This window comes from Bos indicus x Bos taurus, chromosome 2 (genome assembly GCF_003369695.1).
Source record: "Bos indicus x Bos taurus breed Angus x Brahman F1 hybrid chromosome 2, Bos_hybrid_MaternalHap_v2.0, whole genome shotgun sequence".
In the NCBI taxonomy this organism is placed as follows: domain Eukaryota; kingdom Metazoa; phylum Chordata; class Mammalia; order Artiodactyla; family Bovidae; genus Bos; species Bos indicus x Bos taurus.
This window is the reverse complement of record NC_040077.1, coordinates 79,842,832-79,866,720: the sequence shown is the minus strand read 5'-3', so window position 1 is coordinate 79,866,720 and position 23,889 is coordinate 79,842,832. Positions and strand designations below refer to the sequence as shown.

The window sequence follows — 23,889 nt, the reverse complement described above, 5'->3', positions numbered from 1 at the left end:
AATCTATCAAAAATCAAAATACATTTCAGAAAAAATTACATAAGGTAATTTTCACTTCAAACTGTTCTTAAAAGGCAAGAAATGCCTGAGGAAATATATGGCAGTTTCAAACAGACTTGCATATGAAGACAGGACTTGAGTACTACATACTGAGGAGGGCATATGACTAAAAATAAGAATGTAAAAGGAAGCTTTTGAATGATCATTATCTTCCATTTAATTACATTAATTTTTCTCTCACTCCTACTCCCACCAAACTTTCTACTAATACTAATCACAGCACTTAAGACATCGTATTAGTTTTAGTTTACTATTTCTTCTCTGCTATATTGTCATATTTACTTTGTATGCTAGTGTCTAACAAATAAAATAACTGAGGTGTCTGTCAAATGAATGAATGGTAGTTAAGTTTCATAATTGAGGGGAAAATATTTAAAATGTTTATAATCCAGCTATAAATAGGAGAGTTAGAATCTGGCAAAATATTTGCCTATTTGAATAATTTAGACATTATGTTTTTCTTATAGCTTAGCTTTCTGGGTTTAACAGCACATGTTCAAAATATTTCTGTATTAGGGGCTATAAACTAGCAACCAAGTAACCAAATTCAATTTGTTGAAAAATATTTTATATGCACTTTAAGACTTTGACATAGGTGTTCAGACTGCAGATTTCTCTTACAATTCTCTAAGATCTAGCAACAGGAAGCCCCATTCTCACACAGCAAGAACTGAGTGAACCAGAGCAGCCTTTGGAAGAGAGCTGCTTGCTCCAAACTGCTGGAGGCCTGTGTTCCTTCCCCACATTTCATCTGTTACTTCCTTCATGTGACCCGTCTGGTGCCTCTGGGCATTTGAGTACCAGACTTATTCTCTACACCTATGGACTTTTAAAGTTTAAAAATTCTCTTATACACCATGTAGGCTGTTCTTCCTTTAATTCATATCTCACATTACTGATGATCATTTCTCTTGTAGTCATGGAGTTGGTTATAGGGGCTTCCCAGGTGCTGCTGGTGGTAAAGAACTCACCTGCCAACGCAGGAGACATAAGGATTCCTGACACAATCCCTGGGTCAGGAAGATTCCCCTGGAGAAGGAAATGACAGTCCACTCCAGTATTCTTGCCTGGAGAATCCCATGGACAGAGGAGTCTGGTGGGCTACAGTCCACCGGGTCACACAGAGTAGGACATTACTGAAGTAACTTAGTATGCAGCATGTTGTTTATAACTATTTCAAAAAAATTTTTTAAAGTTTATGTTTCATTATTTTATTTTTTTAAAAATGAAAAAAAAAATTTTTTTTTTGGGGGGGGGGCTCATCATGTGGCTTATGGGATATTAGTTCCCCAACCAGGGATTGAACCCAGGCCCTCAGCAGAGAGTGTTAAGTCCCAACATCTAGACCACTAGGGGATTCCCTTCAATCTCAAACTTACAAGGGTAAAAGGAACAGGAAGAAAAATGATATTCATTAACTGGCTCCTAAAATTATAAAAATGTACAAAAGCAGAGAAGTTAAAGTGAGGTTTCATGAAAATATATCCTTAGAAATGTACTTGACTGTACATTTATATACACTTGAATGTCATTGTAACTGAGCTCAATGCAACATGCTTTGTGATACAGGACAGGCCCCTTCTCCTGAAATACAGCTACACACAGAAGATGCCTGGTGACAAGACGGTACACAGAATGGGTTCCCTTCCTGGGCCCCAGGGGTCTTAAAAAGGGTCCACTTTGTAATAACTCCACAAGAATCAAATCCTTTAAAAGGGCAAAACTACTGTTCATACCAACAAAACTTTTTTTTAAAAACATAAAAATACAAAATTATTACATTCTTAAACTTCAAAGAAATTTAATCTTATAATAATTTTATGGTAACACATTAAAATACTCCTGTTTTGTGGAAACTGGGGGAAAAAAGACAGTTATGTCTATACTAAGGCCAGTTAACTAACTAAAATAGCATTCACCTACAAACTGAATTTGGTTTATATGATGCGAGCACACACTCTTAATATGAAAGTATTATAATAAATATAAAATCATATGTGCAGTTAGTTAAATCCAGAAAACCGAAGACAAATGTGATGTTGCTGGTACAGAGAATTACAGAGAGTAAAACTCCTGACTCAATGCTGTTTGTTCTTTCCTTTTATGAAAATTAGATGCAAATTAGAATGTGAATAAAACGGGAAATAAAATCCTCAATTTTGACTTTAAAAAAGTCATTTCAGAACTTGTTCAATTCTTGAAATAGAACATCTTAAATTCATATTTAAGTTACTTCTTAATTACTTCAAAATTTGATGAATATTCATTATAATAAAAAAGTTAATTTACTCAAAGTTATAGGCTAAACTTTCAGGGAAAAATACAGACTCTTAAAAGCAGAGTTTATGGATACTGCTAACTCAGTTCAGATTCAGAGTTAATGCTTTCCTGGATAATATTCAAATATTTAGAAAAAAGTGAATTATTACAGTATTAAAGTAAAAAGAATGAAGAGCAAATATCAAAAAAGGGCCTAATTATCCCCCCAATGACAATATGAATAGCTCCCTACAGTGATGAGTTATTGACTCTTAGGAAGACAAAATCCTTGTATTGCCTAAGGTCATTCTCAAGGTTTTCCAGAGCCTAATCATATTTAGGTACCTGCATCCTTACCTCAAGCAGTAAGAACCTCTTTGAAATAAACCCTGCCTTAAATGAGAATGCATTTGAATCTAAAGTTCTCTTTAACCTGAATGATCCACTGCTGGTCTTACTTGTCAAAATCTGTACATTTATGCAACACCCTTTGGTTTCTATGCTGAACAATTAGAATGATTGATGGCCAGTTTGAAGAAAGCTCTGCTCCAGGAGCCATCAATGGGACAGAATAGAAGGATAAAGGGAAACAAAAGCCCAGTATCCCCAGCCTGGTCACTGCAGACAGTGGGTCAGCTTTTAGCTCAACTGCTATAACTCTGTATCACAAATGGGGAAAAAAACACACTTCATCCTCATGAAGAGGACATTAAATAGAATTTGCATAACAAAGAATAAAATATGCTACATTACTATAGTTAAATAATATGCTATTACTTTAAACCTATTACTTAAAGAAAGACACTGCAATAAAATCAGAAAATTTTAGTGTATAGGTTTGCTCTCTAAAAGAAACCAAATTAGGCAAGGTGCCACTGTAAAAGATTGTGCAGACCATCAGCAAGCATAATTGATCATTTGGTCAGGGTTAGTAGGTGCTAGAAGGGCTACATCGAGTCACCGTGGACAGAAAGAAGTTGTTGAGGAAGTACCTTCAGTCCAAGCCAGTAAGCCCAAATGACAGCAACTGCATGCTTACGCCTAGCCTCCTCCTTCAAGCGTTTCAATTCCCTTCGAGCCTAGAATGTTTTAGATGGTAAATAAAAGAGACAGCCCAATGCAGATAGCACAAATGACCAGAAAAAGACACCCCACCAAACAGAAGAGCCAATTTATGTATCAGGATTTCAGAATGAAAGAGAAATGGTGCACAATTATTTAAATCCAAAGCATCAGTGTCAGGCTGGTGTACTTTCAGGGCACTGAGACTCTGTCTCCAAGCAGGACAATGCATGTGGGACCCGAGGGAAACACTCCCAGCCTGCCCCCTTCCTTCCAATCCGTTCCTTTTCTCTCCCCTGTTCTCTTTCCCTCTTACATCCTCACCCACACTCTCTCACTCCCTCCCTCATCAAAGCCTCAGAACTGTAAGTGGCACCTAATAATTTCTGTGGACTCCTCTCTGCTGCCAGTCCATGGGGCTAAAGACACAGTGAAATTCCGAGTCCATTCACTTGAACATATAAAAACATAACTCTTGTGAACAACCATTTAAAAAACTGGAAGGAATAAAGGTTGCTTCTCTGAACTTCCAAAAAAAAAAAAAAAAAACACCCAAACTCTGCAGTTGGAAAATTAGAAGTAACATGTATCAAAATTCAATATTAGCTAGGGCCCCAAACAGTGACATATATAGAAGCAAGATAAAAAGTGAAAACTCACAGGTTTAAAAATCAAACTGAGGGAAAAATTAATCTGAGGCGTGTTTTAAAAGATGAAAACAGACAGGCACTCATGTTTCATGACATCATAGTACTGAGACGAGGAAATGAGTTCACTCAGTGGAGAAATCCACCGTCCAGAGACCCTCTGCCTCTGATTCGGTTCCCTCGGTTTATAAAAGGAACTAGCTGGTTGCACACAGATGTTCAGGGGCAAACACAAACGAACAACTTTGGTTAGCTTGTGGCAAGTTATGATCTTTATGCAGGCAAATGTTGACTTTTCTCATTTTTCTCACAACATGGGTTTATAACGCTGACAAGGTAGACTTAAAAACATAGGACTACGTTGGTATTTGAGTTTCTAACTGGGATTCACATTTTTAGCAGAGATGACCTTTGATTTTTCTAAGTAACGAAAACATCTAAAATGCTCGTCCCTTGGGGTATGTGAAATGTTCACAGAGCCCACGACTCTGCCTGGGGATTAGTGAGAGTATTTCAGGAGGCCTTTGTTTCTGAACACAAACAGCTGATGCCGAAATTCCTGGGATTCTTCAGGGGCAATTACAGCTAGTTTTGCACGAACATAGCTTTCTGCTAAATCACAGATGATCATTCTTTTCACATATAATATTTTGCTTATAATAATCAATAGCGGCTCTAGTGAGCCTAAAAACCAATTTCATTCATGGATTAATATTTTTGCCAAGCATGCATTAAAGGCATTTCTATTATCAATGTTACAAGGACCAATCAAAACCCAAATTTTAATTAAACATTCCCATCATGCCCCCGCCACATACTAAAACACCTTTAGAAAACCGCCAGGACACATCAAGGGGGTAAAAAACAAACAAATAAAACTCCTCCCAAACTACACATGCACATTATTTGAGTTTTAAAAAAGAGCAGCTACGCTAGTACCTCATTAGTAAGCAATTAGAGTGTTTTTTTTTGCCTACACGTGCTTAGAGTTAGCTTCCTAACGTGCTCTGTTGGCATGAACATCTCCAGGGTTATTAAATCTCGCTGCTAGGACATGCGCCACTGTTAACCGTGGGACTCCATCCCCTGAGATGCTAGAAACATGGATTGATTATTGCAGATTCCAGGATGGGAGTGATGGGATATGCATTTCAAGTACCTTAGATCCAAGCCAGTAAGCCCAAATAACTGCAATAGCATGTTTATTCCTAGCCTCCGCCTTCAGCCGGCTCAGTTCCCTTCGCGCCTGTGATGCATTTGAAAAGGATTTACAGAGAAGTTTAAGGCAAGAAAGGTTACTGCTGGTTCCCAGTGGAGAAAGAGGAAGACAGACACGGTCACCATCAAACAGTATACAAAAGCGTGAGCCACCACCCCACACCAAAATGTTGGAAAGAGCAAGAGGCAAACGCGTGCTCAGGAGCTTAAGCCAGTGAAACCCGAATGAGGGGGTCCCTTGTTTCACAAGTCACTCTTGACCCACTGCTATCCTGGGGGGTCTCTGGCCTACCTGGGTGCCGTGCCAATATGCTGCAATGGTGGTGACGGCTTCCTCACAGCGCTTCTGATGTTTCAGTTCCCGCAGGATTTTCCGGGCCTAAAGCACACAGAATGATCCAGAAAGAGCGAAAATCAACCAAAAAGCAAACCCCGTGTATCCAGTGACTTGAAAGAAAATACCTGAAAACATAGTCATAATTCCCATTCTCAAGTGAAAAATCAACAGCTTAAAGAAAGGAAAAGTTGCTCATTAGCCCAAAATGGACCATGAGAAGGAGGTAAATGAAGACATTGTCAATCATGACAGTGTAGCCCCACTCAGACAGACAGCATCCTCCCACACTCTGATGAAAGTGAAAGTGTCAGTCACTCAGTGGTGTCCAACTCTTTGCGATCCCATGGACTGTATGTAGCCCTCCAGGCTCCTCTGTCCATGGGGATTCTCCAGGCAAGAATACTGTAGTGGATAACCATTCCCTTCTCCAGAGGATCTTCCCCACCCAGGGATTGAACCCAGGTCTCCTGCATGGCAGGCAGATTCTTTACCATAAATCTGACCATAGCAATATAAACTGGATGCCTCAGATGGAAGGAAGAGTTCTCTGAACATGATGGGTGTATATGGTGGGTCTATCTCCAATGATCCATCAAGAGCCACTTGATCATTTTTCCTATTACTGTCTGGAATGGAAGTGTAGTTGTACTTTTTATTCAAAAGAGATAGCTAAAAACTTGTTATAAAACAAAATTATCTCACTCGTTCAATACTAGTGGCTTCCTTCCAGTCATTTCTGGAAACTGATTTAGTCGGGGTAGGGCTAGGAGGACAGCTGGTTTGGAGGTGAATCTTGTGTCCCGCCTCTGGTCTCTGGACAGGGCATCTGAACCCCAGTACTCAGTAGAAGGTCAAAAGAAAAACCTGCAGGCAGCAATCTCACATACTCTGTGTGCTCAGACTTATATTTGGCCATTGCTGTGTATAACTATTAATACCAAGTCCTTGGGTTGCCCATAGGACTAGACAAAGGGCAATGGAAGCCATGGGACTCCCAGTCCAAGGCTCCCCCTCCAGAAAGTTCTCTGGGCCTGAGAACTACCCTGAAGTAGTCCCTCTGGATCCAGCCCCCTCCACAAAATCACCCAACAGGAATATGGCAACAACAGGCCCTGAAGTTCCTTTGACTCAAGGAGGGATCAGCAAGCTTTATCTGCAGAAGGACAGATAGTATGTGTTTTTGGTTTTGCAGATCATATGTTCTCTATCACAACTACCAACTCTGCTGTTGTAGCGCTAAAGCAGCCACACGCAAGATGTCAGACAAGAGCATAGTAATGTCCTGTTGTTGTTCAGATGCCCAGTCTTGTATAGGACGTAGTGTACTAATAAAGCTATCTTTACATGAACTTTGCACTTCAGGTATGCATATATTTATATGAAACTTGTATTTCCTATAAGTTTCACATGTCATGAAATCGTCTTCTTCTCTTTTTTTAAATTTAATAATAATATACAAATATAAAAACCATTCTTAGCTCTCGGGTTGTGTGAAAAGAGGCAGTAGACTACGTTTGGCTTGTGGGCTACAGTTTGCTGACTCTGAACCAAGCTTTGGCAGGAAGGACCTAGAATCAGGTGGGGTGGGTGCACTAAGACAACCAGAGCTTAGGATCTTTCAATCATGACGGGACAGCCCGTAAGACTGTCACAGGGAGGGTATGGAAGGCACTGGGTTGGGGGTGCTCAGGTCTGGCAGAACTCACAGGTACTCAGCCTCATGGACTACCGCTTCCCTTGCAAATAGCAGGTGAGAGGAGATCAACATCATGTACAGTATTATTTCAAGGACTTCCTGCTCAGAGAACAAATCTTGAAAAGAAAGCAGGAAGCAGCCAAGACATGGTGCTGTAGGGCCCCAGCTTGGCCCATAATATTTATTCTTTCTATCTGACTGTTTACAAGGTGGGCAGGAGACAAGGAGCCCTCCCCTGCAGAGTGAGCATGAAGACATCATCCTTTGTAAAGAATGTGAAAACACCAGATAAGTAAGGGTCACTTCTTTCAAACTCACCTTCCAACCCCGGATATAAGACTGAATTACCAAGGCAGAGCTCTTTATCTGTTGATACCTCTTCTGTTGCTGTAGGATGAAAGGGGAAGATATCAGCAGTTCTATTTACATATCCACAACACACATACCAAGAAAGAGTCAGCTCACTTAGTGCAATGAACTCTTGATCACCCTTATTCCTTCTGGCAACCAATTAAGTATAGAAATCAAAATATCCAAGAATCCAAAATTATTACAATTAATTCAAAGTTTGCTTCAAGGCTGGTAAATACAATTAACTAATGTCTAAATGAGTCAGGACCCACCACTCTTAACATCTGTTCTCCGCACCATGTTGTTATAACACACGGTCAAATGCACAACAGATACCGATGAACACACACGGAATGAATACACACTGACTTCTGCACCTACTTCTGAGCGTGTGCTCTTCTTGGTTCCATTTCTCACCATGCCACTGACTACGTCAGCCTCTGACACCCCACATTCCTTTTAGGTTTGCTGCTTTTACTGCCTCAAGCTGGGAAATCAGCTCACAAATTGAAGCAAACGTTTATCAATCGACTAAACTTTATTTATCGAGCTGGTGCTCTACATCCAGCCCTTGAATAGAACTATGAAGATGTAGATGTTACCCTGACTGCATCCCTGCACTCAAGGACTCAGAGGGGACACCAGTCAGCAGTGGAAAAGAGAAACAGGGTCTGTCCCAGAGAAATGCGAGCCCAAAAGGCAGGTTCAGATGCAGCAGAGATTATCCAGGTGGGCAAGGTTAAGCAAAACCCAGTCAGAGTCTTCCCAAGGGTCAGTGAGACAAGGTCAATGGCTGGAGGCCCGTCTTAATTCCCAGCTGATGTCTTGGAAAGCGGAGGCTGCTAGAACACTAACTCTAGAAAAAGTGAGTGTTGACTGTGTTTAGTAGGGAATATTCACTACAACGTGGGTCCCTGGGATGAAGTTTCACAGTTTTTCAAACAAATTACTGAAGCCAGGCTGTGACTCTGACCCTGGAAATGGCAGACTGCCCAGCTCACTTTCTCTAAGGGGGGACAGATGCTCTAAGGGCTCTAGGCTATGTTCTGGAAGCTCAGAAGAGATGGAGGGTGAAGTTATCAATGTATGAGCAGCAGAACAAGACGATGCCAGAGAGAAAGGCAGAGATCCTGACAAAGGGCAATGGAAGCCACGGGACTCCCAGTCCAAGGCTCCCCACCAAGCCCGCGGAAAGCGTTCCAGGCCTGAGAACTACCCTGAAGTAGCCCCTCTGGACCCAGCCAGAGGACCTTGTTTCTGGGACCTTGGACAAGTCACTGCCCTTATTGGTCTCAGTTTCCCCATCAATCAAATGAGGAGCTGGAAAACCTCTAGGATTCCACACAGAAGGATACTCCATGTCTGTAGGGAACAAACTGTACCTATAATACCTGACCACTGCTTCTCACATCCATTTGGTACCTCCATGTTTTCTTTTAAAATTCCTACATGGCTTGAAAATAACTCTCTCTTTAAAATTCACCTTAAGGAGCCATGAAATACCACAGATTATGGGTTTTAAGGTAATCAGTAACTGAAAATGGACATTCAGAAAATCTTTGATTTACTTGGTCAAGGGAAAATCACTGGCCTGTATAACTATAGATAACTGATGGAGGTATTACATAGATATTGGAGTTTAAAAAAAAATTTTTTTTTTTAACAAATTGAAGGTTTGTGGCAACTCTGTGTTGTCAAATGATGGTTAGCATTTTTTAGCAATATTTTTTAATTAAGGTATGTACTTTTAAAGATATAATGACATGGCACACCTAATGGATTATAGTGTGGCACAAACATAACTTTTATATGCACTGGGAAACAAAAGATTTGTGTGACTAGCTTTATTGGTACAGTCTGGAAACAACCCCACAAAGTTTCTGAGTTTTATCCATAGTTAAAATTCTGAAACAGAAATAACATTCTAAAGCTTGGGCTATTATTTGTTTTCATTCTAATTCTCAGCATCAAGAATTAAGAATACATATGATGACTTTTTTAAAATCTGGAGATACCAAAGCTTTATGTTGCTATTATCGGTTCCTGTTTCTTCTCATTCTTCTGACGAAATGGCCCCTTCCAGAAGGTCTTCCTTGACCACCCCATCTAAAGTAGTATCTGTCTCACCATTATTCTAGATCTCAGTTCTCTATTTCCTTCCTAGCACTTACTACAATCTGCCATTGTTCTGATTATTTATTTGCTTAAATGCACATTGTCACTCACTAGATGTAAACTGTATGAGGTCAGCAACCAGGTTGTTTGGTTCACGTTGCTATTCCCTCAGAGTCTGGCAGAGGAGGAGTTTCAAAACTATTTGTAGAATTGAAGACAGATAAATTTAGGATGCTTCAAAACTTTTTTTTTTTTAATTGATCTCAAAATAAGAAATAATAAAAATGGGTTCCTTGAGGATTGGTTATTTGTTAGTCCTCCCACTCTAAGGCAAACAGAAAACAGAGCGTTACAAAACTGCCAAAGGGCAAAGTACCACTCTGTGCAGCCAGGCTGGAGACAACAGCCCTCTGGGCCTTTGCAAAATACATGTGAATAAATTTATCATTAATGTGGCTGGCTACGGTCAGACTTTAACACTTGTACCGTTGGTTATACTCTTTTAACTCAAGGAAGCAGTTTTGAAGATGTTCTTTTAAATGTAATTTATCTTTACTCATTTAAGTAACATTGATTTATAAAACTCAGAAATTTACACTCAAATGGATTACACGAGAATAGGCCAGCATAAGTTACGTTCTAATTATACACTCCTTTAAAGTAAAACTACTCTACAGCTGAAAAAGAAGAACACATTTAAAGGAGATTTGATTGCAATTTTAATTCACTCTCCAACCCACTGTCTAGTGAAAAAGCAGAGAATGAAAATACACTTGGCAGCAGTGCCCTTATCATTAAAATTCATTTTGTGAGAACACAATGCCAAGTTCAACCTAGCCTAGAGGCAAACCTTCAGGTTTCCCTCAAACCTGTTATGCCGCCAATGAAACATCTATAATTGAGTGAGAAAGAAAATTCCCCAAAGAAATTCCATATCAATTAAATAAATATACTTTATTTTCGCACCTTTTCCCAAAGGGCCTGATATCTGAGGACTAAAGGAAATCCAAACCTTTACCCAAACCCAGAATTCTACTAAAATGTGGCACTAGCTTTCTGGAATTAAAACCATTTTCAGAGCTCCTACAATAAATGGAGGACAGCCAATTATTTGGGAAAACTGACCCTACCCTACTCAAATGGTTAAATAACATTATCTCTTCCAATCTGAAAACCAAATTCAAGATGTAGACCTCCACTACATGTATCTCCATCAGTGGAAAACAGTGGGATGAACTCAACTGGAGCTCTGACTTGTCCTGGACTCAAACCCCATCTCAGCCATCTAGTAGCTGTTACTTAGTTTTCTCATCTTTAAAAAACGGGACCAGAAGAAGACCCATTTCACCAGGTCATTGGGAAGATCAAGTATGTAAAAAGTTACTTTCATAGTTAAGTACAGAACAAACATTTGCAAAAAAGTACCATGATTATACCTCAAAAACGTCATGAGCTCTTACCGCGTATCTCCTGAACCAGGCAGCAATCACAATTTGGCTTTTTCTCATCAGCAGGAAATGTGTGCGACATTTCCACCCCCGATAAATCTTCTGAATGAGAGTGGCCAGGTCCTCAAGCCGTTGCTTCCTCAGGTCTTCTAATTTGAATAACTAATAAAATAACAGATGGAGAAAACTATTTGGATGAATTCATGCAAGATACACAATTTAGGGTACAGTGTTTTACAAATGTTTTACAAAGTGTTTTACAAATGTTTTACAAAGTGTTTTTACAGTGTTTTACAAAGTGTTTATGACAAATCACATAAGGGCTGGACTGAGCTCTAGATGTGCCTTCACACTATCAATGAGAATGAAATTGTTAACAGAAGGGGGGTGACTTCAAACGATTGCTTAGGTTTCTCTCAAACAATTTAAATACTTTTGTATTTCACCATATTTCCAATAAACCTCTATGTTCATTATATTTCATGCTAGTCTCTTCAGTTATAAAAATGCTCAATCAGATTTTTTTAATAAGTAGAATTTTAAGTGTTCTTAAAAATTTTTTTTAATTTGGGTGACTTCATGTAGAGTTGTCTTTCCTGAAATTACTGTATAATTCAGACATTACATATACAGACTGGATTAACCACCAATTTTTATGAATGAGGGAGGTTTTACTGTATTATCAGTTTCTTTGATTTTTTAAATATTACACCATCTATCAGCTCAAAAATTTTGATGTTTCATAAAACATGTGTTCTTCCACTACCCTTTATTAAGCCATCCACTTGGATATTTGTAGAAAAACAAAAATGTGACATTCTTGGTAGCATCTTGGGTAACACTATAAAGTTAAACATCCTTTAAGAACTTGCTTACATGATTATAACACAAATGCAAAATTACATACTGTTCTTGGGTTTCTAATGAATATCTTTGATCTACCAAAGGAGTATTCTTCCACAGGAATCTCCAATTCATTAAACAAAACTTCCACACCAGCTCTATAAAGATAAATAAAAGCAACACATGTTCTGAGTTACAAAAATAGGTTATCTTATCTTAAACCATGATATTAGTTTCTCAGATCAGATCAGTCGCTCAGTCGTGTCCGACTCTCTGTGACCCCATGAATCGCAGCACGCCAGGCCTCCCTGTCCATCACCAACTCCTGGAGTTCACTCAGACTCATGTCCATTGAGTCAGTGATGCCATCCAGCCATCTCATCCTCTGTCGTCCCCTTCTCCTCTTGCCCCCAATCCCTCCCAGCATCAGAGTCTTTTCCAATGAGTCAACTCTTCGCTTGACGTGGCCAAAGTACTGGAGTTTCAGCTTTAGCATCATTCCTTCCAAAGAAATCCCAGGGCTGATCTCCTTTAGAACGGACTGGTTGGATCTATTTCTAAGTATAACTGTTCTTTCACTAAGCATCCTTTCATCAGAGAATTCCCAGATTGAATTCCACACATTTAACCAAATCCAGGGGTAAATGCTAAAAAAGCATTTTGGGTTCAAACTACATATTCTATGAAAATATGCTATTAAAGCCAATTTCTTGATTTCATTAGCTGCTGCTGCTAAGTCGCGTCAGTTGTGTCCGACTCTGTGTGACCCCATAGATGGCCGCCCACCAGGCTCCCCCATCCCTGCGGTTCTCCAGGCAAGAACACTGGAGTGGGTTGCCATTTCCTTCTCCAATGCATGAAAGTGAAAAGTGAAAGTGAAGTCACTCAGTCGTGTCCGACTCCCAGCGACCCCATGGACTGCAGCCCACCAGGCTCCTCCGTCCATGGGATTTTCCAGGTGAGGTGCTCAAATAAACTCATAACAATGGATCAACCAGGGCCAAAAGAGTATGCAAGAAATTACATCTATTTTGAATCCTCTTAGTTAACCCCTTTAAACATTTTTAAGCACTGCTCCTACTACTCAGATTGTAGACAGGGACCAAGAGTGCTAAGTGCCAGGCAATGGAATGCAAAAGAACACAGGCCTTACGGGGCAGAAGCAAGGGCCTGGACTCGGCTCTAACCCCTTCATCCTAGAGCCTGGATTTAAAGTCAGTCTTTAGCCCTAAACTCTGCCCCACCAACCTGTGGACTGGATACCAGGCAGGGAGGAATACTTGTTCTGTGTATTATAGTAGACAATGACCATAATACCCTGGAAATTAGCAGTAGGAAATGACATAGCACCCAAACCCTAATTACTTGGGCACTGAATTATGCATCAGAGACCACACCGTAAGTCTGGAATTTCTTGCAATACGAGGTGAGCATGTAATTCTACTGATGCTCCTGTGACAGGTCAGGTGCACTGACAATGTGGAGGCACAACCAGTGCAGTGAAAGAAAATCCCATTAAACAGCACACTGCTCCTGCTGTAGTAGTTGGGAAAGCTTCTATGGCCTGCAGAAGAGTAACTTCTGACTCTGGTGAAGCAGAAGAAAGGCCTTTGCACAGACAAGGCCTGGATTCTCTCCTGCAGCAGCCCCCCACCAGCACACAAGCTCTCTCTGCTTGGGTCTGCAGTGGTCCAGTGCTCTGCTAGGACTTGATGGATGAATGCAATGTAGGGCGGATGAGCTGAAAAGCCACATGGCCCTGAGTTCTGCCATATTCTCCAATCCAGTTTTACTTGCAATAACACTGACACTGTGAACTCTCCTGTATTCAGATACAGAACACAGAATCAGATCAGATCAGATCAGTCGCTCAGTCGTGTCCGACTCTTTGCAACCCCATGAATCGCAGCACGCCAGGCCTCCCTGTCCATCACGGACTCCCAGAGTTCACTCAGACTCATGTCCATCGAGTCAGTGATGCCATCCAGCCATCTCATTCTCTGTCGTCCCCTTCTCCTCTTGCCCCCAATCCCTCCCAGCTTCAGAGTCTTTTCCAATGAGTCAACTCTACAGAATAGATAGATACAAAGTGAAGTGAAAGTCGCTCGCTCAGTCATGTCCGACTCTTTGCAATCCCATAGGCTATACAGTCCATGGAATTCTCCAGGCCAGAATACTGGAGTGGGTAGCTAGCTTTTCCCTTCTCCAGGGGATCTTCCCAACCCAGGGATCATACCCAGGTCTCTCACATTGCAGGCGGATTCTTTACCAGCTGAGCCACAAAGGAAGTCACAAGAGAACAGATATAACTGCTCCTATATCCATTTCTTAATTGGTACAGACTTGGGCAAAGAATTCGATCCCCACTCCCTACTCACTCTCTCTGGGGTTAATTCTCCAGAAAAAAAAATGAAAAGCTGAAAGCAGTGATACAAGATGCCTCTAACTCTACCCTGCTATGATTCTACACAAATACAATTATCAATCACAAATTTCCCTCCTGCTAACTCACCACAGCATATCTTAGAAGTTCTATTGACATACAAATTCCAAAGGTAGATTTGATAAGCCCTGTTTTAACCTTGAAGACCAAGCGCTCTAGAATTAATAAAAATTGGCACAAAATGGTATCCTGACAGAAGACGGTCCAAACCAGAAGTTACATCCAAATTTTCATAGGATTCTGTTTCGCCTGAATAGCACGTGAAGAAAACAACATGGTATTTGTATGTTTTAAAACTTCATCATTAAATGTGATTAATGAATGTCTCACCTTGCTGGTCCTTTCCAGTGAGGCCATGTTTGTTTACAAAGCATTTTGTATCTTTCTAGGCAAGGTTCATAGGCCTGCCTGAAGGCGTAGCCTGCCCTTCTCACGCGGACATTCTCCAAAAGACCCAGATACCTGACCTGATGACACACTAGACCCTCGTTGAAGATGTGTGCTGCTTTTTTATCGTTCGGTTTGATACACCTGAAAGAATACACAAATATTAGTTTTTAAACTCTGTCTCTTACAGATTGATCTGTCCATGTTTTACAAAGTATCACATAGAGTTATTTCACAGTCACATATTACTTATCATTCTTGGAAACCTCATCATTTCCTTTGAAATTATTCCAGATCATTTTATAAAAACATTAAGATAAATACACTGCAGACTCAGCAAAAAAAAAAAAGAATAAACTCTTATGTACAATAACATGGATAAATATCACTGACATTCTGTTGAATGTAAGAAGTTTGATGTATAAGAGTGCATATTCTATGATTCCATTTATACTAAGTTCTAGAGAAACTATTCCTAGTGAGAACTCGGCAGTGTTTTACCTCTGGGGAGAGGAAGGCATGAAGATGGACAAGGAAGGGGCACAAGGGAATCTTCTGGGTTGATGGAAATGTTTTATATCTTGGTCAGGATGGGGCTACATGGGCATAGAAATATGTAAAAATTCAACAGCCTCCACAGTTAAGCTTCATATATTAGATTGTGTATATGTATATTACATACCTCAATCAAACAGTTAAAAACACTGCTGTCTCACTAAATCCCTATTATCTCCCTCCTTTTAAACAGAGCACTTTGCTGCCCAAGGAAAGACTAGATTTCCCAGCTTCCTTTGTAGGTAAGTGTGGCCATGTGACCAAAATTCTAGCCAGAGCAGAAATCATGTTTGCTACTTCTGATGTGTCGTTAAAAGGAACTTGGTTCTCCCTTTGCTCTTCTGCTAACTGCTGGTTGGCATGTTGACATGGTAGAGAGCTATCTCTGACTATATACATAAAAGGAGATATCCTGGAAATGGCAGAGCCTCAACACAGAAGACATTACTCTGTTAGCCTTGAAGTCCATACACTTAGAAGTTACATAAGAAATAAATGTTATGTAAAATATCATGTAGGAAACGAGTTGCCAGTCCAGGTTCGATGCATAATGCTGGATGCTGGGGGCTGGTGCACTGGGACGGCCCAGAGGGATGGTATGGGGAGGGAGGAGGGAGGAGGGTTCGGGATGGGGAGCACATGTATACCTGTGGCGGATTCATTTTGATATTTGGCAAAACTAATACAATTATGTAAAGTTTAAAAATAAAATAAAATTAGAGAAAAAAATAAAAATAAAAAAAAAAAAGAAATAAATGTTAATCTTGTTTAGGCCCTTATTATTTCTGGATCTTGCTGGAGCAATCTTTATATCTTAATTAATATACTGTTAAACATTTATGGTTATATCTGCCTCACCATAACTGTCAAATAAAATCCACATGCATATACAATATATGAACAACTAAATCTTACATAGTTTGACCCTGGTGTTTTCTATGATTTTCCTTTTTACATTTATAAAAATAATGCTTACTTTTTGGTTTAAGAACAAATAGATCAATGGAACAAACTAGTGAGTTTAGATCTAGATGTCTACACATATATTCAACTGATTTTCGACAAAGGCATCAGGGCAAATGAGTGAAAAATAGAGGTTTGTTTGTTTTTCTTTTCATTACACAGTGCCAAAACAAGATACCTGTCTGGGGAAAATAGAGCTTAAAATGAATCTGAAACTGAGTCTAAAGATAAAGATATATATATATACACTTAAAATGATATATTCACAACGTTGGGAGTTTATTAACTAAGAATTCTTAGAGTCCCATTAAAACCACTGAAAGACAAGGAGAAGAAAGGAATTTTCTGGGGGTGATGGAACATTCCATGTCTTGATCTGAGTAGTTGTTACCAAAGTGTATTCAGTGGTGAAAAACCAATGGAGCCATTTACCTAGGATCTGTGCATATCACTCTATACAAATTATACCTCAATTAACAGAATCTTAAGGTTTAAAAAAAAGTTGACTCAAATGAGAATAACAAAACACTGATCGCACAAAGTTTCTTGGTTCATTTTTTTGGAAACTAGGATCCTTACCTAATATATGTTCTAACCTGTTGGCAACCAAACCAGGGGATGCTATTTACATTTGCTATGAACACAAATATTAGGGCAACAAGCCAAACACGAAAATATTCTTCATGCTAACTTCCTCATAACTGAATTTTCAAAGACAACAGGAGAAAGTATGTGTGGGCATGCATGTGCCACATGAAACCTGACCTGCTAGACAAACCCTCTATCACCTAGTTCATCAAGTACATACATAGCCAACTCTAATACTAATCGGCCTGTACTGAATGTTGAAATCTATGATGACTTAGAAGCAAAAAAAGAAACCAGATTTTTTAAAAGGGGTTCTTGTCTTGTTTTGAAAAAATTTCGATTGTTTCAGAAATCATTACTTGAGGCATATGCTTCCTCACACAAGACCTGCAACTCAGGTGTCAATGGGCCAAGTCAATGTTACAAGAATCCACAATGAATCCAACAGAAGAGTTTATGCAAAACCTTATCAGAAATAAATTTATATTTTGTTTCTTGTCTTTAAAAAAAAACAGAAAGTTGCAAACTCCTGTATGCCAACAACCCAATTAAGTATCTATTCCCATCCCCCGCCACACTTCTTCTTTCCTTTTTAAAATTCCTTATTTTGGGGGCACTGGAGTATTTTTCAAACACACCCAAGACACCATATGATTTGAACTGTAAGTACTTTAGTTACCCCTTTGCTTGGGCTATACTCAGATTAAGCAAACAGGAAAATGATCCTCCTTGTGAATGCCTTCATAGTTGAATGGCCAAAGAATTTTATGTGCCAGAAATACCTAATGTAGTTTGGATTCTTGGTCTGTAGATTTTTCATCAGAGTGGCTACGGATGCTTTGAACTGTGAGCCGGCTGTAGGAGGCCTTTTCAGGTTGATCTTGGCAGGGTTTCCTTCGGGAAATAAAGATTTGATGAGGGCGTGTCCAGCCTTCCACATGGCTTGGGACAGGTCCCGATAGAGAAGGTCATTGTTCTTGTCCACAAATCCTTCCACTTGGTACAGCACCTATGAGCAGCACATGGGACTCAGTAGCTGATACGCTGCACACCAGAACATCAAACAGCTGTTAAAAATATCCTGAGACTATCTATACTGCAGCCTCTTCTTTCTCCATCAAAAAACCCTCAACACATTAGTCACACTCTAATACCAAATTAGCCTCCAAGTTTAAATTCCATCTGTCTAAATCACAGAGGAGTTCAAAATAAATTCTATTACCCTTCAGGATTTGCAAGAATAAACTTCAAAAATGTTATCATAACATTTTCAAAGGATTTTAGGGTTTTTTGGGTATTCAATCATATTTTTGAGGTTTTACTTATATTTTTTAGTTTACATACGCCAATTCAAGCGTGTTTAAAAGGAGATAGGGGAAAACAGAGATAACGTTCACATTTTTATAGACATCCTACACCAGCAGGGAAATTGACCAGAAAAGTATTTTTTAATAACATGGGCTAGTGAAAAAAAAAATGAAGTACCAAGTTCCAACATTTTGAAATTAAAGGTAATTTAGATACTATATACTTCATATTTGGGATTCCCTGGTGGCTCAGTGGTAGAGAATCTGCCTGCCAATGCAGGAGACTCTAGTTCGATCCCTGGGTCAGGAAGATCTCCTGGAGAAGGAAATGGCAACCTACTCCAGTATTCTTGCCTGGAAAATTCCATGGACAGAGGAGGCTGGTGGACTACAATCCATGAGGTCACAAGAGAGTCGGACCATGACTTAGCAACTAAACAACAACAAAACAACTTCATATTTACTAAATACAAAATCAGATTTTGTTTCTCCTCTGACGTTTGCAAGCTTATTTATAATTACTGTAGGGACTTCCCTAGCAGTCCAGTGGTTAAGACTCTGCCTTCCGATGTTGGGGATGTGGGTTAGCTCCCTGGTTAGGGAGCCAAGATCCCATATGCCTTGCAGCCAAAAACCCAAAACATAAAGCAGAAGCAGTACTACAACAAATTCAATAAAGACTAAAAAATGGTCCACATCAAAAAAATAAATAAAATGGAAAAAATTAAAACCTTACTGTATGTCTTTAGTGACGGCTCATTTTTACTGGCAAATTTTTTATGTGTCACTAGATCTTTTTTATAGGCTAGCTCTCAGCCTAAAAATAATAAAATTTATTTTTTAATATATACTTGAACTCTTTGATTAGGTCCACTGGCTTTCCTTTCAGATCTCAGTACTAGTAAGGTTTTTCTCAATATGATCCAGATTCTATGCCCACTAAACATTCATGGATTCTACAACCCCTCAGGAGCTCCATTTATCCTCCAGAGCTGGCGCTGGTCAGAATGCCTTCTCTGAGGCAAGGTGTCTGCCCTCCAAGGAGTAACTGTGACCTCCCTGGGGTCCCGGGCTCCCACACCTTGCCAGCATAGTGCTGGATCCTGAAGCAGCTGTGAGGAAGGGACGTGTCATTGAGGAACCGGGAGCACTTGCTCATCCTGCTCTCAAAATGCTGGTGGGTAGCGCAGACTTGGTTCAGCTTTTCCAAGAAGGTCTCATCCGTGACCGTGCCCGGCCTAAGGCACTCTTCATCCAGCATGGCTAGGATCCCGTTTGTGTTCTAGGAGAAAGGAAATAAAAAGGTTTCCTTCCTTCCTCACTGTATTGTTTTCATAATTATTCCTAATTATGCTGTTAAACATAGTCAACTTAGTCACAAGAAAAATTGTTTTGTTACAACAAAAAGTGCAGAATCAAAACAAATAACAAAGAGAAACACAGGAATCAACCCCTTCCAGGGTGTCCCAGGTGTGTTGGAGGAGGGGGCAGGAGTGTCTTTATGAGGTTCCCCCCACTTCCCCCCATCCATGGTGCCTCTCCCACAGAACAGGATGTAGGAGTTACCTCAGCCACCTCAGCAGGCTGATGACTGAAACTTATGTAGTTTAGAAAAAGGCAACTTATACCGCAAAGACCAGAAAGCAAATCTGAAAGTCAGGAACTAGTCTGACACTACTATCTGTATAACATGTAGTCATAAATCACAAAGCACTGTCTTCTAAGGCCATTATTGGATTCATAGCTTGAGAAGGAAATTGGTTTCAGATGTTTCCAAATTGCTCACGTGTTCAAAATAGTTTATTTTACTGGGAAAAAAAGTGATGTGACTGGGATGCTGCTTTTAATGATCAATGCAATCAAGCTATGTTTCAAGAATCATCTGTTTAGAATAAAATTCTCTTTCCATATTAAATTTCGAAATGGATGTTAAACATGAGTTGAGAATTTGTTTGCTGAGTATTCAGACCCTGTGATCATATTTATCCCAAGAGCTGTCAGCCCAACTAAACCCAATAAAAAAATCAGGAAACTTCTACTTTGCTAAATAAAGGCTGTTGTTCCTTTGATTGCCTCTACAGGCCCACACGTCTCCATTCCATGGAGAACAATCTACTGACCATTAGCCCCACCCACTTCCGCTAGGGCAAAGTCTCACGGCTCTCCTCTTCTCTTTACAAGGCCGTGACATCCTCTGACCAGCACTTAAACACTTCACACACAAAATCTGGGGGAAGTGTGGACTCTCAGGCATCAAGTGTGTTCATAACATCCCCAGAATAAACATTATTGTTAGGTGTTGCTGAAAGGAAACATTTCCTTTATGTATCCAGGATCCTACATGGACATGAGTTTCTTTAATCACATATGCAAGGGGATTTGGGGCTGAGATAATTTAGCTATATTAGGTGTATTACCACTGTTCCTTCCCCCACCCCCCTTCTTAAAGGGAAATAATTAAGTGCAATGTTACATTTATGAAGAAAGAAGTGTTAGTCACAACTTCTGAAAGTTAAAATTCCCTCAGCAAATTACTTCGGTCACAAAACTTACCAGAAAAACTTTTCAGGAAAGCGATTGATTTTCTAAATTTTAGACTACAGTTTTAAATTGCTTAGGTGGAATATTAGTGTTCACAATCCAAAACTGTCCAAATTTTTCAAAACAAGGCTTATTTTTTAATTGAAAAATAATAATGGCTCAGAATTTTTTTTTAATTCAATAGTCAAAGGTGCAGCTTTCAAGAATATTGTGAATACTGAAAGAAAATATATTGGCGAACTATATAATATTCAAAAACATCTTGTTGAAAATGAATAGCAAACGACCTGTTGGACATTTAGAGCCTGTGATTCTATTGCTGAAACAGCACTCATCTATGATGACACCTAAGTTTACGCATTGCTTCAAATTACTTTGTTATCAAGGTCAGGATCCTAAGCTTTTACACACAAATGAGTCTTCCCACAATCAATTCATTCATAATAAACTAAAAAATATGATGTAAACACAAAAATCTTAGATTTGGAAAGGTTACTAAAAATGATGCAGTAATTTTTCACACCTTAAGCCTCTAACATGCATAATTTGTAACCTGAAAAATCCCATGGCCCTCAGCCATCTGTGAAGTCACACACACTGTCCGTCACATCCTTAAGCAAGGCCGTGATCCATACCAGCCACCCCTGGGATCCTATGTCATTCAGCTCCCAAGATGGTGCCTTTATCTTCCTTTAATTTGAACTGCATGGAGTTTTGTTGTTTTTGTAAACTTTTTTCCAGTTTTACTGAGATATAACTGACATAATACTGTGAAAGTTTAAGGTGTACAACATGTTCATTGATCCACAACCATATTGCTAGTTACCTCCATCACATCACCTAATTACCATTTCTTTTTTTGTGGTGAGAACATTTAAGACCTACTTGCTTAACCACCAGTATATATAATACAGTGTTGTTAACTCTACCACCATGCTGTACATCAGAGCCCAGAACTCTCTCATCTTACAACTAGAAGTCTGTACACTTTGGCCTACATCTCCCTATTTCCCCCAAACGTTAGCCCTTGGCAATCACTATTCCTTTTATTCTGTTTCTGAGTTTTTTTTTTTTTAACTTAGATTCTACATACAAGTGATATCATACAGTATTTGTCTTTCTCTGACTTCTTTCAGTTGCCCTCAAAGTCCATCTTTATTGTCACAAATGGCAGGATTTCCTTCTTTCTCAAGACTGAACAATATTCCATTGTATATGTACACCACATCTTCTTTAGCCATTCATCTGTGGACGGACCCTTAGGTGGTTTCCCGAATCTTGGCTATTGTGAATAAAGCTGCAGTGAATGTGGCAGCGAAGATACTTCTTTGAGATCCTGATTCTGGGTTTGTTTGTTTTTTTTTTATATATATGCCCAGAAGTGAGATTGCTGGGTCACATAATAGTGCTATTTTTAATTTCTTGAGGAACTTCTATACTGTTTTCTTATCTTTTTTTTTTTTTTTCTCTCTCTACACTGTTTTCTATAGCGGTTACATCAATTTACATTCCCACCATCGGTACATTACTATCTCACCACATCCTCACCAACAATCATCTTTTTGATAATAACCACTGAATAGTATGTTAAGAGGTCATTAGAATTTTAGGAACGGCATATTTTGATTTGGCAAACATCTTTTTTACTGAGTTTCCTATGATCAGGGCTCTTATTTCCAGGAGCGGTGGATTGGACCTGGGATCCCAGCACATAAGATAGAACGGTGTACCTAAGGGCATAGCATCTGAGTGTCAAGACCGGGCTCTGTGATACGGCAACAGGATGAGCATGGGGGAATACTGGCTAAGTATCAAAATGTCTAGCTCTCTATGTATGTATTTAAGAACTGTGTGTAATTTCTTAAGCTTGTGATAAAAGTCTCCACAGAACTCTATTTCTCTAACATGTTCAAATACTGGAAATACTAAAGCTTAACATTGAAGGCAGTCAGATCATTTGTAACTAGTGAATTATACTACCAAGAACTTGTTAGAAAACTGTACTTAATACTCACATTTTCTATTAGGTCACAAATGATAGCATTATTGAAGTACTCAATGTGAGTCCATTCTATGTCCTGAAAAAGAAAGAACATAATCAAATCCCATATAATGATGCTACAACACTACTATCTATAATACAAGACTTTGCCCATCTTACGATCTTCCACTTCCTCTCTGAAAATTTCCTTTATAAAAGTCAGGGTGGCAAATGTCATTTTATGGTCCCCAAAACTCTGGTAATGCAGCAGTCTAGCACAGACACAATTTGATTGAAATACATGCCCTTGACCTGGGCTGAGACGGCCTCCCCTTCCAGACTCCCATCTGTGGCAATTTCCCATGCACTTCGCTGGCTCTGGGCCATTTACTCACCAGGCCCTCGGGTCAATATTACTTTGTATATATTTACAATGTTTATAAGGAAATAAGTCAGAACTTGAACCCAAGAAACTAAGGCCTAGATTTTTCTGTTCTTAATTTGTAATCACAAGGAAGAAATTCATTTTAGAGTCAACCCCATGTTTAGGGCCATTAACTATTTCAAATGTAAAAATAGAACACTGCTAAGAAAAGAATTTTCAACAGAAAGACAAAATGAAAACCTAGGCACTGGTTCTAACACCAGCTACAAAGCCAAAGCTGGGAGGCCAAATGTAAACATTCTGTATCTGCTTACAGTCTGTCCGTAAGTGTAAACATTTATTTTTCCAGAAGGGGAAGAGAGCTAATTCATACTGTAAGCTAAGGATCTTCCTATATACTCTTAGAACTGGTTTAGACAATCTGTACAAACTGTTTTAAGTTACAGATCAAAGTTTGGGTATTCACTTTAGGATGAGAAGACAGGAAGAGAATAAATCTGGCTTTTAGGATGTTTATGTTAAAAAAGGTGTCATTCAAGTATAAAATGTTTCTAAAGCATGATAATAATTCCAAATGGTAAATGAAATATTTATGATTTAGTTTTTGAGTAGATGAGTTATTTTACTAAGTCACTGGGGATAATATTCACATTAGAAAAGTCTATACTGAGAGGCCATAAAAAGAAGATTCTGTGTCTTTAAT

At 39.3% G+C, this 23,889-nt stretch overlaps 1 protein-coding gene across 5 annotated transcripts in view; it reads right to left on the bottom strand.

Moving 5' to 3' along the window:
* Positions 1 to 23,889, bottom strand: part of MYO1B (myosin IB) — a 199,214-nt gene that overhangs the window by 15,421 nt on the left and 159,904 nt on the right. For 2 of the 5 annotated variants that reach the window (XM_027563136.1, XM_027563144.1), the window contains exons 15-24: positions 22,836 to 22,898; positions 19,361 to 19,561; positions 17,755 to 17,981; positions 14,810 to 15,010; positions 12,101 to 12,194; positions 11,206 to 11,355; positions 7,598 to 7,666; positions 5,539 to 5,625; positions 5,188 to 5,274; positions 3,312 to 3,398 (exon numbers count right to left, since the gene is read on the bottom strand). In XM_027563136.1, the coding sequence (XP_027418937.1) occupies positions 3,312 to 3,398; positions 5,188 to 5,274; positions 5,539 to 5,625; positions 7,598 to 7,666; positions 11,206 to 11,355; positions 12,101 to 12,194; positions 14,810 to 15,010; positions 17,755 to 17,981; positions 19,361 to 19,561; positions 22,836 to 22,898 (1,266 nt within the window). The remainder of the gene's footprint in view (positions 1 to 3,311; positions 3,399 to 5,187; positions 5,275 to 5,538; positions 5,626 to 7,597; positions 7,667 to 11,205; positions 11,356 to 12,100; positions 12,195 to 14,809; positions 15,011 to 17,754; positions 17,982 to 19,360; positions 19,562 to 22,835; positions 22,899 to 23,889) is intronic. The other 3 variants (XM_027563160.1, XM_027563166.1, XM_027563152.1) reach the window with 2 other exon arrangements.